The sequence below is a fragment of the Brassica napus genome, chromosome C5 (assembly GCF_020379485.1).
Source record: "Brassica napus cultivar Da-Ae chromosome C5, Da-Ae, whole genome shotgun sequence".
Classification (NCBI taxonomy): domain Eukaryota; kingdom Viridiplantae; phylum Streptophyta; class Magnoliopsida; order Brassicales; family Brassicaceae; genus Brassica; species Brassica napus.
The window spans coordinates 14,965,225-14,982,893 of NC_063448.1; the positions used below are offsets into that span (position 1 = coordinate 14,965,225).

Consider the following 17,669-nt stretch of genomic DNA (forward strand, 5'->3'; position numbering starts at 1 on the left):
TCTTTTCTAGATATCTAGCATCCTCCTTCTGTAAATCTGAAACAGTGGATTGATGATGTTAGGAGTTTTCAAGGCTTCTAAGACAAATATTGTAGTATAAATGATTGTCGAACCAATTCTAAGGGATTTCAAGCACTGAGAATGCAAGTACTTACTTAATCTAAGTGCAACCGATGATTTAAAGGGTTTTCTAAACTAATGATTAATACTAATGCAGTTTCAAAATAATAAAAACGGTAAATGAGTTGACTTTCTTAACTAAGGAAAATGAGAACTCATGGGCATAGGAATTAGACCTTGGGTGATCAAGTTTCGAACTAAGGATGGCAGACGAACTATCACCAAACCCTGCAAGTTCCTTCATCTCGCATACCTCTAACATTGCAGCAAAATCCATAAAAGATGCAGGACCCCTTTTCAGACCTCCAATCTTCTCACCATTATGTAGAATTTCGTTGAAATCACCAACCAAACCCCAGCACTTCTTTCTTCCTACTCCCAACCTCATTATTCTCTCCCATACTTTCCCTTTTCCTTGCTGACCCGGCTCCCCATACACAAAGGTTACAAAGAGAATCTGACCTCTGTAACTTATCTGGCAATCAACGATATTCTTGTCAGCAAACTTCACCTCTACGATCACATCTCGTTTCCACATCAAAGCCAAACCTCCGGATAGACCAATAGGATCCACTACCATCACCGTATCATATCCCAAAACCACTTTCAAATCGACCACCATATTTTTCTTTTGCTTAGTTTCCATCAAGAACACAATCTCAGGGAAATATATTTTACGTATCTCCTTGAGACGGGGAATTGTCGAGTCCTGAGACCGTTCCAAGCCTCGGCAATTCCAACTCAGTATCCGCATTATTGATTGGGCAGTCCCCCATTTGGGACCACCTCTGATTTTGACATTCTCGCAACTCTAGCAAATTCCCCCGCCACAGCCTCAGCTCTTCTCTTGAAAGCACTTTTTATCTCAGTATCGTCAATACTCTTCTCCTTGGCCCCATCTCCCTCCGAAGCCGGAGATTTCGGCTTAAACTTCCTCATCCTCTTTGGTGGCCTATAGCGCTTGCCTCCCTTTTGTCGTGAAGTCCCGGAAGAGTTAGCGTCTGAGAATCCAGAGCTAAAACCCGTCGAACATTCAAAAAAGATAGGAGAAAGGGCATGATCTCCAGTTTTTCCCCTGAGCAAGTCAGGTACTAATGGTTGGGGATCCCTGATCACCAAGCTTTTGTTTACATTCCCCTTAGACCTTCGCAGTACAACTTGGTTCTCCACATTCTTCAGAGCATAGTCAGAGACTACTCCTTTGCCTTTGTCTAAATCACAGATAACCAAAGGCGGGGACTCCAGTCTCAGAAAGTTCTTTTAACCATTCGGATCATCACTCAAACCCAAGACAGAATTTCTCACACGTTCCTCCCGCACACGCTTTTCTCCACCTTCAGCTGCTAAGAGATATTCACGCATATTTTGTAAAACCTCGGGATTAATTTTACGTTTCCCAGTAGCAGGATCCAGACCCACTTGCTCATCACTCAAGACTCCAAAGAGAGGATCGTCTCGATGAATCATCAGCTCTCTTTTCTGCTTCTCGGCCAAAACCTTCTTCCTATGCTCAAAAGCTTTATCCTTCCTCTCCTGAATTAGCAGTGGGCATTTGTCCTTCTCATGAGTTAGGCGTTGACAGTGATAGCATATCTTCTGTATCCTCTCAAAGTCGTACCGTAGGGTTACCGTACCCCCACCCGGTAGATTGATAACTTTCGTTTTCCTAACAAGTCTCGAAACATCAAAAAAGACCCGTACCCTAACGTAGTCATGACTTTGTGCTTTGTTTGGATCAAAAGCAACCACATCTACCTTACCAATAAAATCACCAAAAGTTCCAATAGCTTCTTTCGTGTAGTGGTTCACCGGAATGTTTCGAATCTGAACCCAAACCAACAAATACTTCAAATAGTCATCTGGTGGCTTCTCCACCCACCGATCAATCACAATGCTCCACTCATTAAACGTCCAAACCCGTTTACGCATCACTTCCTCTAGGTCATGTTCATATTTAAATATGAACTGGAACATGGTTGACGATAAAGCCACTTCACGGACTCTATCATAAACTGGTTAGTATTATGAAAAATGTGAAAGAGTTAAATATTCATGAAGATTTTAGGGGAAATTCTACTTTAACCATAATTTGCATATCAATTTTTAAATTTACCTTCGAAAGATATCCACTTTTTAAAAATACTTTAAATTTACAAATAAAATTTTCATATTAACTGCACTTTTTATAAAATTTGAAACTTATAACTCTATATCTTTAGAGTATCTCTATCTCTATTTCATAATTTACTCCAAAAATAGAGTATGAACAAAAAAATATAAGATTACTCTATAAATGAATTTCATACTCCATTATTAAGGTAAATTAAGAAGTGAAGATCGAGATGCCTTTATGCACACCGTTCCATTTAAAGAAAATTATTATTACTCTGCTGTGAGAAATTTTCATAGAAACAAAAACATATAGAAACAAAAACATATGCTATTGGGTACGAAATAAAAAACAGATAATAGTTTAGCAGATATTTTTGTCGAACTATGTATTATAGCAATTATAAAGGCAAACAAATTTAATGATTCATAAAATATATATTTTCTTACTAAGAAAAACATAAAAGGGTGGTGTTGTGATGGTATAAACAATTTTGACAGGTAAAAAAGTTAAGCACCAGCCTGTTACTGCAATGTCATTTGCTCTCTATATCACAAACCTAAAATATAATTAATTAACAAATAATCAATTGTTATATAAGAACTGAAATTTTATTATATCGCAGGAATTTAAATAAGGGCAAAATTTTATACCCGTACGAAGAAGATAACACTGATAAGAAGAGAGGATGTGTTATTAAAGGAGAAGGGATAGTGTAATCGTGTTTTTACAAATGATCGAAAACTCCGTATTTATAGAAGAAAAATTATTGTGCAAATAGTGACAGTGAGACCCACATCTTTAATTATTTCAACATTTTCCACGTTGGAAATGTTTTACTTTCATAACATCAATCATATTTTGGAATGAAAAAAGAGGTCAACGTCCATCTCCTTGCAAGTTGCAACCATATAATCTGACCGATGACCCAATCGTCCAAAATTAAAATAATAATGCGACTTGAGACTGTGACGAAATCTGTCCATTGGTATTTTTCCCTTTTTCAACCTTCTTTCAACCCGAATTCTGATGTTTTGTTTTTGATATGTTTTTTTCTCTCCATGAAGATATACGTGAATGTGACTAAAGGAGCTGTACAAGTTTTCTAGAAGAAAGACGTCTATAATTTAAGTTTTTTTTTTTTGCAAACGGATAATTTAAGTATTTTCATAAGATGTTGTAACAGTCGATGTATTTCTTGCAAACTACAAGAAAATGGGACTAGCAGTGAAAAATAACGTTTTTTGGCTTTCTGCTATGGTTGACATACCCGCTAGTTTTAGATAGCGTTTGTATATTTAGAAACACTATGATAGAACTGTATATTTAAAAATGCTATGATAGCGTATTTTTAATAGCGCATTATTAAAATTGCTATCTTTGACTTTTTAAATCTCTAAACCCTTAACAAGTTTTAAACCCTAAACTTTAAACATAACTTCAAAATCTAATTATTTTAATATCAAATCTTAAATTTAACCTCAAATATTAAATACAAACTCAAAAACTATTTCTTTTTCAATAATTAATCTTAAATCCCAATACCCTAAACCTTTAACCCCGAAACCCTATACTCAAACCTTTATTCTAAACTCATAACTTTAAATCTAAAATCTAAATTCAAAACAAAAAAAAAATCAAACTTAAACTTAATTCTTTAAATAAATTCAAATTTATTTTCGAATTTTAACTTAAAATTTTAACCTTGAACTCTAAACCTTATATAGTCAAATCTTATATATCATAATAAACCTCAAAACTTCAATTTACACATTTAGTTATTAAACTAAATCATAAATCACAAATCTAATATTCTCAAAGTTAAACACCAAACAGTTTTTTTTTTGTATTTTTGTAAACCAATTTAATTATAGATAAATTTAAGTAATAAAGAAAATTTGATTCTATGAATAATTTTAATTTTAATTAAGTTTTTATTTTTAAATAATTAAATAATAAATAATTCTAAAATAAATAATTCTAAAATAAATAAATTTTAATGTAAATAACAACAAAAATTCATGCTATTAAAGATTCTTTAATTGCATATAAAAAAACGCTATAATATATGACAATAAGATAGCATCGCAAAAAACCGCTATCTAAAATACTTGACCTATTATGACGGGCGATGATACAGCGCTTCATAAACCGTTATCGAATTGATAGATAGCGTTTTTTCGTCCGCTAATAAAAGCCATTTTTTTTTGTAGTGAAAATGCAAAAGTGCTAACGATTTCTTTTAATATTTTACTTATCCGAGTATTTAACAAGAACAAAAAGAATATCACAACATATATATGAATTCATGGGAATAGCATAACTTTTGATAAAAAGTCAACGTGAAATCCAGTGAATCAGCAGCATAACTTTGCATATGCACTATAATTTAGATAAAACATCGTTTAATAAATTGAAATCAATAGTATTATTTTAACTTCTTTCATCAGCTAATGTTAAAAAAAAATTACATCCGTTGCCAGAAAGCTTACATCTCGCAACATGCAGTTAATGAGAATCAACAGTTCAGACTTGACATTCAAGCCACTAAACAACACACTTTACTTGTCGTTCGAATTAACAACCATGGGAGCAATTGACAATAAGAAAAGAAGAATATAGCACTCGTGAAAATTAAAACATAAAAATATTTATACATAAAATATGTGTGCCATTCATATAGTGGCTATATTTCGATCTATTGTTTCCTAATCAAACATCAATATGAACACAATTCCCTTCTTTTTTTTTGTTAACTAACCAGGGATGTCTGGAATTTAGGTACAAATATTCTCTTAGGCGGAGAAATTGTTCTTTCTTATAACAAGATATAGTATAAGCTTCTCTCCCACCGAATTCGAACCAGAATTGCGTAACAACAGCAATGCTTTCGCTTAAACCAACTGGTTTACCACGTCCGGTGGCAAAATCCATAATTCTTTTTTTCAATACCATTTCTGAATTATAATTTAAATGTTTACAAGGCACATGTTTGAACATGAAAATGGCAGAAAATAAAATATTGGAAGCTTTTATGAAACTCTATAAAGCAAAATGTTTTTGAGCTTTTTATGAAACTCTATAAACCAAAATCCCTTATTCTTGTCTAAGAAAACTTTATAATAACGTGGCACATCAAGAAAGAACGTCAAACCCACTAATGGTTGAAACTTGGCCCTTGTCTTATTAGGTTTCGTGATTCTTTTCCTAACCTTCCCAAATGGTCGGTGCACTATGCAAGGCTTGTAATGTTCTCTTTTTTTTTTAATGTATGGTGGCTTTGGCCGGAACGGCGGAACACTAGTAAGAGATGTTGATGAGACTCAATACGATGTTAATGTCAAGATCCTCTTTTTTTTCTTTACACTCTAGGATGATGAGGTGAATCTATATGCTATAGTGCCTATCCATTTCTTCATCATTGTCATGATATCTAAAACCCATACTTAATTATACTCTTGGGACCTCCTAAAAGACACACTGAATTTTTGATAGCGTGTTGCTTTGTTATCTTCTTTGCCCACTTTAGGGACATCCATGTGTCAGTTTTCCCTCTTTTCTTTTTATCCTAATTTTTAAACGTTGAATAGTTTGTTAACGACATCCAATACAATTAGTTGTTCAATTTTTGGTTAAGCATTTGGTTGTGAAAAATTGAGAAGAATTAAAGTTGAATCTAGTTTTGGAAAAGTTTAACGCGGTTTGGTTTTTCTTTGAATTCAATACTTGTAATTTAGTCTTTTTCTTTTTGCTATCATTTCATATAATTTTGAACAGAATTGTTAGACATCGCATGTGCAAAGTATGCTACATTCAAGATTGTTCGCTCGAACCATTGTGGTCTAGTTCTAAAATGTATTACACACGTGCATGGTGCCTTTCTGCAAATTTACTTCGATTTAGACACTGATTGTCTATTTACAATTTTGCTTATCAAACACATCATCAATCTTAACAGTGGTAAACTGTTACAGATGAAATTTTATAAGAAAGTTCTAGAAAAGTAATAGTAGTATATGCTACTCTTTCTGTTTTTACCCTTCTTTTCAACTTTTCCATGAATAATACATCTACTAAATTTTTTTCATTTCTTTTTCTGTAATTGGTGAGAACACAGACGAATCCAAAGTAAAAAAATCACCCTCTGTATCTATATAGGTTTGACGTTTGCATAAGAACTAATTTTGTAAGTGGGTGAAAATAAACTGATGAGATTTTTTCTTGAGAGAGTTGAACAAGTACAAAACTAAACTCTAATGGGCCTGGGCTGCTTAAAGGCCCAAGAAATCGTAAAACCCCCAACACAAGCTTCAGCTTAAACCCTGGAGACTAAAATCTTACGGAGCTTGATTCCATCTCCGTCGTCGTAAGAGAAAAATGGCGAAGCGATTGATCCCGACGTTAAACCGTGTGTTGGTTGAGAAGATTCTTCAACCGTCGAAGACCGTCTCCGGCATTCTCCTACCGGAAACATCTTCTCAGGTAAAGAGCCTCTCTTGATCCGATCCGCTCATTGAAAAACATAAAATTTGATGGATTTGAATGAACGCAGTTGAATTCGGGGAGGGTGATAGCAGTTGGTCCTGGAGCGAGAGACAGAACCGGGAATCTGATTCCGGTTTCGGTTAAGGAAGGAGACAGTGTTCTTTTGCCTAAGTTCGGTGGTACTCAAGTGAAGCTCGGAGAGAAAGAGTATATGTTCTTAACCTGTTCGATGTTATTCCTCTGAGAGTTTAGTTTTAATGATTTTCACTGTGTGTTTCGTCTCGTTTGCAGGTTTCTTTTGTATAGGGATGAAGATCTCATGGCTACTCTTCATGATTGATGTGTTGAGACTAGAGAGAGAGAGATTTGAGTTGATGATTGCTCTCTGTTATGTTTTCTGCAATTTTTCATCGGTTTCGACTTTTGGATCAATTTTATGAATTGATGAATCAATGTTGGCAAATAATTTTCATTTCATGATCATACAATATCCATCTAGTTCTTACGTAGGACATAACCGTCTACAATGCTTCTAGTAATGTCGGCTGATTAGGAGTAATAGATAAACTATTTGGTCTGTTCCGAAAATGGAAAGGTTCCTTGGAACATTTGGAAATCTAATCCAGTAGTCAAGAAGCTTTTTACATGTTCCAACTCCAATGGCTTCCACGAGGTGCCAACCAGCGTGAAGAAATCTTCAGCTATGAACAGAGCACCTCCTATCAAAGAAGACATCATGTGTACGTTATGATCTGTGTTGAGATCTGGATCCTTTAAGCTTCTTTTAGCCATTCATAACTTTGGTTTTCAATTCCCAGATCCCTTTAGAGACACTTGACAAACCATAACTGAATCTAACTGGATAAATTTTCTGAAGAAGACGAATATGGAGATGAGTTAATAGAAAGGTGGAACCTAGCTGTCGTTGTGGCGATCATTGTGTAATCTACCCAGGGCCAGCTCAAGAATTTCACGGACCCTTAGGGCAACATTATAGGTGGTCCCTTAAGCTGGGCCCTTAAGCGTAGGGTCCCTTAACTTTTAACTAAAAACGCTAAGGGACTTCTCTAAAGTCCCTTATTTAAGGGCCGTTCCTTAGCGTTTTTAGTTAAAAGCTAAGGGACCCTACACTTAAGGACCCAGCCTAAGGGACCACCTATAATGTTGCCCTTAGTGCAAATGTTTTTTTGGACCCTTAAACATAACTAGATCTCGACCGTGCGGGTGATTATTTTATTTTTACACACATAATTATTTCTTTTACATGATTAATTGTAATATTTACCATATTACTAATTGTTTAATATAACATTTTAATACACAACAATTTTATAGTCCGCATGTAATAATTTAATTTATTTGTTTTAAATTTTTCATATTTTAAATAATGTGATACAAAATTTTAAATTGAAAAATTTTACTGGTGAAAGATCAAAAAAATTATTGAAAAAAATTATATTAAATTAATATCGCAGATTAATACAAAAATGTACATGTGTTTAGTTATAATTAGAATATTAGTTAGATATTTTAAAATTTCGTTTTAGTTAAAATAAATATAAATTTAATTTTAAAATAAACACGACATTAACTAAATATTTAAAAGTTTTTTTTAAGTGAAAAATGAATATACATCTATGTTAAACAAACACGAAATTACTTAAATATTTAAAAGGTTTATTTTAATAAAAAATGTTATATATATTTATATTTATATTGTAAATAAAAAATATAAAAAGATTTTATTCAGATATAATTTTAGAGTAAATATAGGAATATCTATTTGATTTGTTTGTCTTAGAATAATTCAAATAATTTAAATATTTATACAAAAATTAATTTTAACATCTTTCTAAGGAGTGGTCCAAATTAAAAAATCACACATGAATTAAGTCATGACTTCTCTTTTAATATAATAGATATCGATTTACAGTTTTCATAATTATTTTTTAAAAAACAAGTATAATAAGTAACATTTGATAATTTTTCTGATGGAAACAAATATACATATATATATATATATATATATATATATAATACTTTTACGGCCTTTATATTTATTTTAAAATAGAACTACATATATATATTTCTTAAACCGTGTCCTTAGCTATTAAGAAATATGAGGACATTGGATTAAATCTGGGGCGGTCGCACCGTTTGTCCCCCACTTAGCCGTCTTTGAATCTACCTATCCCTGGTACTTCTTCAACTTTCCCCTAGAGGTATGTATAGATGCGATGCGATTTCACCTCCAGCTAGAGAGTTTGCATACACCTTTGTGTTCAGATTTTTTTCTAGAGTGATTTACACTATAGGACAGTTTATGAGTTTTTATTACATTTTAAGACAGTTTTTGCTCCTAAAGTAGTTTCCTAACTACAAGCTAACTAATCTTATTCTTCTAACAAAATGGGTCCCATAGTTTTTAATCTTATTTTCTTTCTCTCTTTAATGACAGCAAAACTTGAAGAAAGATACGAAAATAAAGCTTTAATGGCAAAAGTGGATGAAGAAGCTGAAGATAAAAAAGTTTTGTTGCATTTCTTTTTATTTAATTCATCACCTTCTTCGGCAACAAAGTGTAACGATAACAAAATTTATTGTCGTCTTCGAATCACTAGCCGCTAAATTAGGGCCAGATCTACACTGCGAGCACCAAACGGCCACACCCTCTGTCATTGCTCGAGCTCTCATGTGTGAAGCGGCTGTAAATCAAAAATGACCACATCCTCTGTAGGCGAGCTCCTACGGCGAATCACCACTCCGCTGCCTCATTTAGTCATCGAAGAATCACCTCCGCTGCGCTCATATCTACCGATGTGGCCGTCTGGAATCCTTGTGGGTCGTCCTCTCCGTCACAGAGTGAAAGCTTCAGAACAACAATGGTCAAGGTTCTAGTTTTTGCACGTTTGGTCCTTCAAGATTTTCTTTTTCATTTTTGACTTTAGACTTTTGGATTTGCAAAAATGACCTTTGATTTTACCCCAAACTTATTTATGTCAATTTTAACCTTTGTTATATGCAAATAAGCACACCAATGTTTTTCCATGGGGTATTATTTATTTATTGTGTACGCAGTTGTAACGATATATGTATGTAATCATATGTAATCATTATGTACACAAAATTTCACTATCCACACGTTCATCGTTCATATGTACACCATGTAACTTGTGCAATGATTAATATGTACACACTGTACAAAATATTTATTTTAGCTAAAATTACAAACTACTCTCTCCATTTCCGAAAGAAGGATTTTCTCAAATATATACGCATATTAAGGCAAAAGACAAGTAATCACTTGTAAAAATATCACAAACATATTACTAAGGTTTTACAAAATGCACAAAAGAAATGAAACTATAACTTTTGAAGTCATTTGATGTGTATACTATACCACGTACACAATTTTTTTATTGTCCACATGTACATTGATTCACATGTATGAATTTTTTTATTATCCACATGTACATTGATTCACATGTACGCAAATTAACTTCTTTTTTTGTACGCAATTTAACTTGTACAATAGTACATTGATTCATAGACCTCTCATGTAATGATGCAGCATGTATATTTTCAGGCAATAGACAAGTAATCACCTGTAAAAATATCATAAACATATTACTAAAGTTTTACAAAATGCACAAAACAAATGAAATTATAACTTTTGAAGCCATTTGATGTGTACACTATACCATATACACAATTTTATTATTATCCACATGTACATTGATTCACATGTACACAAATTAACTTGTACAACAATACATGAACACCATATAATTTCACTATCCTCGTACACATAAACATGAAACATGTAGGTCTTCCAACTTAGAGCAAAAAATATGTACATCGATTTATTTATACATTGATCAAGTTATGATGATGATTTTAATAGTTTTTAGTATAGTTGCTCAGAAAAATAAATAAGATAAATCACATGTGTACATGTAGACATTGCTCAAGTATATAGGATAAAAATGAAACTTTATTTAAATCATTTATACCGGTCATCTATAATATAGCTAGTGTCCACATGGACACCCAAAATCATTGATATTCTTTTGGAGTTTTATGTTTGCTTCTATTATGGACAACATCAATGATATTTTGTGTACAAAGTAGCATAGACAATTTATCAGTGTGAACATATGAATTATGGGACCAAATCAAAAGGATTTATTTTCCAATCAGAAACATCTGAGGCATCAACGAAATGAAGCAAAATGGCATGGACCAATGTTGCAAAATCAGAATATTTGCTTGGTCTGGATTTCACAATTAAAAGTTTTGGGAAATATTCGTGAACATAATAGAATTTTGAGCCAAATTTGAGAATAAACAAGATTTGGAGGACCATATGTGTAAATAACCAAAACTTGACCATTGTTTCTCCAGTGAAGCTTTCTCTTCGATCTGCGACTAAAGTGACGACGATTCCAACGTCCACAACTCTGGTCCCGAGCATGATGACCACGGCGAGGAGGAGACGATTTGATCTTGACGTGGATAGCGGTAGAGCTATGTCGGAATGGAGCTTAGGGTTTGAGGTCGCCGACAATGGAGTTTCAGTTGGAGAAGAAACGACGGTTGTTCATTGGAGAAGAAACCACAAGGTTTTTTACCACTCCAAAAATGATCTTGTTTCTCTTTTTGTTCTATTTTCATGAACGGTTGTTCATCATAGAAGAAATTCTTGTTTGAAATCATGGGAGGAATTGTCTATATTTTGTTACTAAAGATCAATTCTTTTCACGTGATAAACTCGCTCTGCAAATTTCAATTTTTTATTTGATTTGTGAAAAAAAAAATTAATTTTGAGAAAAGAGAAAACATGGAAAGGAGTGCGAAGAAGTGGGACCTAGTAGTTATAGCTTGTTTTGGTTTCAATTAGTAAACGTAACGAAAAAAAAAAGTTAGACAAAAGTGGAGTGTTTTACACTATAGGACAGTTTCCAAGTTTTTATTACATCATAGGACAGTTTCAGCTACTAGGGTAGTTTATTTTGGTTGTTTACCTTGATGTACTCAACTAAGACCAAACCAAAGTTACATTTTTCTAACCAGTAAGACCTATCATTTTCTCTCTCCTGACTTTCTTCTCTGTTAATCACGTTCTTTCTTTCCTTTCTAACAGAAAATTGATTTTAGAAACTCGTTCTTCAACTCCTCCAAAACATAAATCTTAGATCTTTTGATTTTTTTTCCATCGGTTTTCTTCTCCCAACCTAGATAAGTCAATTATTAAAAAAAATCCAGTAAATTATGAGTCACACAGTTCCGCTAGAATTTCCGTCCAATCCTTAGATTCTTAAAACTCATTACCATCCCTAAGGTGAATCATGTATATGTCTCCTCTGCTTTTCATGTCTCTGGTTCTTTTTTGCTCAACTATATCTCTAGTTCTTTCTGATTGATGAATCATGCTTTCTTTCTTCCTAAGTAATTAAAGGTGATTCATTTATCTTAACTTCACATGGCTATTTCAAAATTAACTATTCATTGATTTGAATATTAAAACTTGTTTTTTCTGGGTTTTGGGCTCATAACCGTGGCTTTCTGATTGATGAATCATGCTTTCTTTCTTTCTATGTAGATTTAGTGTACATGTAAACATCATAACTCTGGAAAACATATGAATTTAGAGTGTGAATGGGGAAGCAGGAGAGAGACGGACCATCTGCAACTGCTTTTTAAAGATATTTAATTGCCAATCACGATTTTTTATACTCCAAACTTAAAAAGCAGGACAACTGCATGGATACAGCTTTTTTGTCTTTTTCTGCTTAAATGCAGGTCTCCTGCATGTCCTGCAGTTCACTCTGTTTTTGGAGCTGATCAATGATTGCTTCTTTTTCTAACCCAATACTTTCTTTTCTGATTTATTAAATTAACTGAAAATTTTTATTTTACTTCTATAAATAACAACATCTGTTTTCATTATTCTCACTACAATCACGATACCATTATCAAAGAATAAAACTCTCCTCTAATTTTTTTTTTTTTACACTAGGGCTAACACTCTTTTTTAGTTTATATTTAAATTAATGTGTCCACTATAAATTATTTTTAGACTTGGTAGAACATCAGATAATAATTAAAATAGTAAGAGGTAGATATTGTATAAATATTTTTATAGTTGTACGTCAAATATTTCAGTTAGCATGTTTTGTAACCGAGAACGGGTATTTATTGAGTTGTACGATCGAGCAATTGTCGTGGGTGATTACCGTTTCAAAGATCCTACACCCGCTGGTAGAGAGTTTCTCATTCATAAGTTCAACCAAACGTTTAATTGTAACGTAAACTACCGGTTCTTCAAAGAAAAACTTGATCAACTAAAAAAAAATACAAGAAGTACAAGCATCTTATGAAAAATTCTACGGGCATTTCGGTTGATCCCATTACATCTGTGATATCCGCATCTGATTCATGGTGGAAAGATTGTGAAGTAAGTACATACAATATTTCTTACACCCAAAATATATTAATAACTAATATAGCTATAATATTTGTAGGCTAAAAATTACATAATCTTATTAACAGGTAGATAGGATCGTAAAATCATTTAAACGAAAGCCGCCGGAGCTTTGGGATGTGATGCAACGATGTTTCATATTATATGACGTCCAATCACAGTCTCAATACTCTTTGCACCAAAGAAGAGAAGTGTGGCAATGTTTTTGAGAATTTGTGGGCACAATGAAGTTCAAAGAGATGTTGGATTACGATTTGGACGGACACAAGAGATAGTGAATAGAATTTTTTTTGAAGTTCTTAGGGCGACAGAGTTACTTGCTTGTGATTATGTTAAGACTCCAACAAGACGAGTACTACTTCGAATTCCTGAAAGGCTGCAAATGGACAGAAGATATTGGCCATATTTTAGTGGATTTGTAGGAGCTATGGATGTAGTTCATGTATGTGTTAAAGTGAAGCCTGAACTACAAGGAATGTATTGGAATCGACATGATAGGACATCATTTAACATCATGGCGATATGTGATCTCAATATATTGTTTACATATGTTTGGAATGGAGCACCCGGATCATGTCACGATACAGCAGTTCTCACGATGGCACAAGACGGTGATTCTGACTTTCCTTTGCCTCCAGGAGACAAGTATTATGTAGTTGATTCTGGGTATCCAAATAAGCAAGGTTTTTTGGCTCCCTATAGATCTTCTCGGAATGGGGTTATTAGGTATCACATGTCTCATTTCAACAATGGTCCTCCTCCTAAGAATAAACAAGAACTGTTTAATCGATGTCATGCATCTCTGAGTTTCGTTATTGAAAGGACATTTGGAGTTTGGAAGAAGAAATTGAGGATTTTGAGTGATTTTCCGAGATATGATATTGCAGTCCAGAAAAGAGTGGTAACTGCTACAATGGGATTGCATAGTTTTATCAGAATTTTAAATTACTTTGATGAAGATTTCGTTGAAGAAATGAGACATACAAATACTAGCAACGAAGATTCTGAAAGTGATATAAGTGACATGGAGACAACAAATATGGCTGATGGAGATCGTATGACAAATATTAGAGACAATATTGCAGATATGTTATGGGCAAATCATTAAATTATTTTAACTTTGTTTATGTATTTTTCATTATGTGTTTTGATATTTTGGTGTAATTTTTATTTTTTAAATATATGATCTGCATCTTTGAACTGTTTTTGCCATTCATAACTTCAAAAGTAACTTGTTCAGCTTGATCTGCATCTCTCCAGCTTGATCTGCATCTCTCCAGCATGATCTGCTTGATCTGCACTTGTTATGCTTGATTTGCATGATCTACTTGATCTGCACCGCTTGAACTGCTTTTACCATTCAAAACCTTAATGTACATGTGTACAACATAGGTTTGTGGACACCGAAACAAAATAACCCAAAAACATGTCCACATATATGTAGATTTAGTGTACATGTAAACATCATAACTGTGGACAACATGTACATGTGTACAACCTACGTTCCTGGACACCGAAACAAAATAATGTTTCTTTCTATATTTAGAAAACCATTTAGAAAACCATTTAAAATGTAGTTATACACTAGAACACATATTTAATTGATGGAGTGTGATGGATACACTGAAACTAAACAAGGTCATGGGGTTGCGTGATGTGTACATATGAGGCTATACGACTTGGTTCTGTACACAATCTGAGGTGTACATGTGTACATCTAAGTGAATCAAAAGAATAGTAGTTGTATGTGAGATATGAACAACACATCAATGTTTGTGGTGAGTTTGTACACATGTGGGTGGAATGATAAATTTTTGTAGAAGATGCTTTATAATTTGAGAAGTCTTTGTTTATACATGTATCAAGCTAACAATGGATCAAGGTATTTACATGTGTAAAGCTATACATGTATCAAGATATATACATGTACATCACAATTCATCTCAAAACACTAGAGTACAATATCCACATGTCCACCAAGATTCAATATCCACATGTACATCATAGTTCAATGTCCACATGTACACCGGAGTTCGATATCAGATAACGAAGAATGGTTGTTGAGATGACGAAGAATGGTGGTTGAGATGGCAGAGATCAGTGGGTGAAACACAACAGAGAACAAAGCATAATGCCACACATGAGAAAGGTGTGTGACGTTAATTGTATCTCCACTGTTGGATGATGGGTCTTCCACATCGTCTTTGCCAACGTCTCCACCATCTTCTACGTCTCCACTGTAGCAACGCTAAAGTCGATTACGTCTCTACCATTGATGTTGTTATCATATAATGTCACTATTACACCGTCATCAGAAGATACGTCTTGACATATCTTAAAAGATAGATTAAGAAACATAGACAATAATTATATGCAAGTTCTTTTGAAAAAATAATGCGAAGAATCAGATTTTAATTTAGAAAAAAATAGAAAGTTTGGAAGAAGAAAGAGGAAGAAGAGAGAGAGAGAGAAGAACACAAAATAATAACAAAGTTAATATTTTATTATTTAGTTAGACTTTAGTTAGATTTCAATTGATTCATTAATTGGGAAGAGTGAAACGTGTGCTGGAAGAAGAAAAAATGTCTAAGGAGAATAAACTCTCTTATAGTGTTATTAAAAGCCTAAAACTGTTTTGCAGTGTAATTCTTTCAAAAAGTGTTCTGGTAGTTGAAAGTGACTTATTGTGTTATAAGAAAATTAAAATTGCCTCTTGGTATAACTCAAGAATTATTAACACTCAGAGGCAGTTTCTATGTTTTTACTACAATATAAGTCAGTTTCAGCTATTGAGGTAGTTTTTTGTAACTAAAACCAAAAAGTTGTTGAGTGATTTACACTATAGGACAGTTTATGAGTTTTTATTACATTTTAAGACAGCTTTTGCTCCTAAAGTAGTTTCCTAACTACAAGCTAACTAATCTTATTCTTCTAACAAAATGGGTCTCATAGTTTTAATCTTATTTTCTTTCTCTCTTTAATGACAGCAAAACTTGAGGAAAGATACGAAAATAATGGCTTTAATGGCAAAAGTGGATGAAGAAGCTGAAGATAAAAAAGTTTTGTTGCGTTTCTTTTTATTTAATTCATCACCTTCTTCGGCAACAAAGTGTAACGATAACAAAATTTATTGTCGTCTTCGAATCACTAGCCGCTAAATTAGGGCCAGATCTATACTGCGAGCACCAAACGGCCACACCCTCTGTCATTGTTCGAGCTCTCATGTGTGAAGCGGCTGTAAATCAAAAACGACCACATCCTCTGTAGGCGAGATCCTACAGCGAATCACCACTCTGCTGCCTCATTTAGTCATCGAAGAATCACCTCCGCTGCGCTCATATCTACCGCTGTGGCCGTCTGGAATCCTTGTGGGTCGTCCTCTCCGTCACAGAGTGAAAGCTTCAGAACAACAATGGTCAAGGTTCTAGTTTTTGCACGTTTGGTCCTTCAAAAAAAAATTTCATTTTTGACTTTAGACTTTCGGATTTGCAAAAATGACCTTTGATTTTACTCCAAAGTTATTAATGTGCATTTTAACCTTTGTTATATGCAAATAAGCGCACCAATGTTTTTCCATGGGGTATTATTCATTTATTGTGTATGCAGTTGTAACGATATATGTATGTAATCATATGTAATCATTATGTACACAAAATTTCACTATCCACGCGTACATCGTTCATATGTTCACCATGTAACTTGTGCAATGATTAATATGTACACACTGTACAAAATATTAATTTAGCTAAAATTGCAAAATACTCTCTCCATTTCCGAAAGAAGGATTTTCTCAAATATTTACGCATATTAAGGCAAAAGACAAGTAATCACTTGTAAAAATATCACAAACATATTACTAAAGTTTTACAAAATGCACAAAAGAAATGAAACTATAACTTTTGAAGCCATTTGATGTTAAAAGCCAAATAGAAACTTGCAGAAGTTCAAGGACTCGTTCGTGTAATCATGGAAGGTTTGGTCGGTACAATTAAAGAGTGAGGAGTCAATTTGAAAGGCATACATTTGCAAATCAGAAACTTTTGGGGCAAAAATGAATATACTCAAAAATCAAGGGACCAAATGTGAAATAAAACCAAAAGTGGCCATTGTTGCTCATCGACTTTCGCGATGAACGAGAGCTGCGACGGAGAAGCTCGAATCGGAACGAGTATTCTTGCAGCTCCGAGAAGGTGATCTGATGGTGATGATAAAAGAAGATCCACTGTATCCGATGTATCTCCGCTTCATCACATATCTGGAAAGCGAAAAGAGAGAAATCAGATAAGTTTGCATTGATTTTTTTAGATCTGTAGATCTACAATAAAAAAAGGTTTGTTGATGATAAAGAAAATAAAAGAGAAGATGAAATTATGATGATAAAAAGGAATGATTTGCAGAAAGGACTCTGATTTACAAAGTAAAAAAAAAAGCCAAAAATTTTTTTTAAAAGGAAGAAGAAAAACGAGATGA

At 33.5% G+C, this 17,669-nt stretch overlaps 2 protein-coding genes across 2 annotated transcripts; one reads left to right on the forward strand and one right to left on the reverse strand.

Moving 5' to 3' along the window:
- Positions 1 to 873: 873 nt before the first annotated feature.
- Positions 874 to 2,049, reverse strand: LOC106448429. Its single transcript, XM_048757247.1, has 2 exons — positions 1,426 to 2,049; positions 874 to 1,377 (listed from the first exon to the last, which is right to left on the reverse strand). Exons 1-2 carry the CDS (start codon positions 2,047 to 2,049, stop codon positions 874 to 876), a joined length of 1,128 nt encoding a protein of 375 aa, XP_048613204.1.
- A 4,490-nt stretch (positions 2,050 to 6,539) lies between these two features.
- LOC106399810 (10 kDa chaperonin, mitochondrial) lies at positions 6,540 to 7,198 on the forward strand. The gene is made up of 3 exons (XM_013840262.3): positions 6,540 to 6,712; positions 6,783 to 6,922; positions 7,007 to 7,198. The coding sequence occupies exons 1-3, from the start codon at positions 6,608 to 6,610 to the stop codon at positions 7,053 to 7,055; spliced, it is 294 nt and encodes a 97-aa protein (XP_013695716.2). The 5' UTR covers positions 6,540 to 6,607; the 3' UTR covers positions 7,056 to 7,198.
- Positions 7,199 to 17,669: the final 10,471 nt, after the last annotated feature.

Coding starts and splice junctions, on each gene's coding strand:
- LOC106448429 (XM_048757247.1), bottom strand. CDS start 2,049: ATGCGTAAACGGGTTTGGACGTTTAATGAGTGGAGCATTGTGATTGAT. Junction 1,378..1,425: donor AGCGTGTGCGGGAGGAACGT/GTGAGAAATTCT, acceptor AATGGTTAAAAG/AACTTTCTGAGACTGGAGTC.
- LOC106399810 (XM_013840262.3), top strand. CDS start 6,608: ATGGCGAAGCGATTGATCCCGACGTTAAACCGTGTGTTGGTTGAGAAG. Junction 6,713..6,782: donor TACCGGAAACATCTTCTCAG/GTAAAGAGCCTC, acceptor GAATGAACGCAG/TTGAATTCGGGGAGGGTGAT. Junction 6,923..7,006: donor GTGAAGCTCGGAGAGAAAGA/GTATATGTTCTT, acceptor TCTCGTTTGCAG/GTTTCTTTTGTATAGGGATG.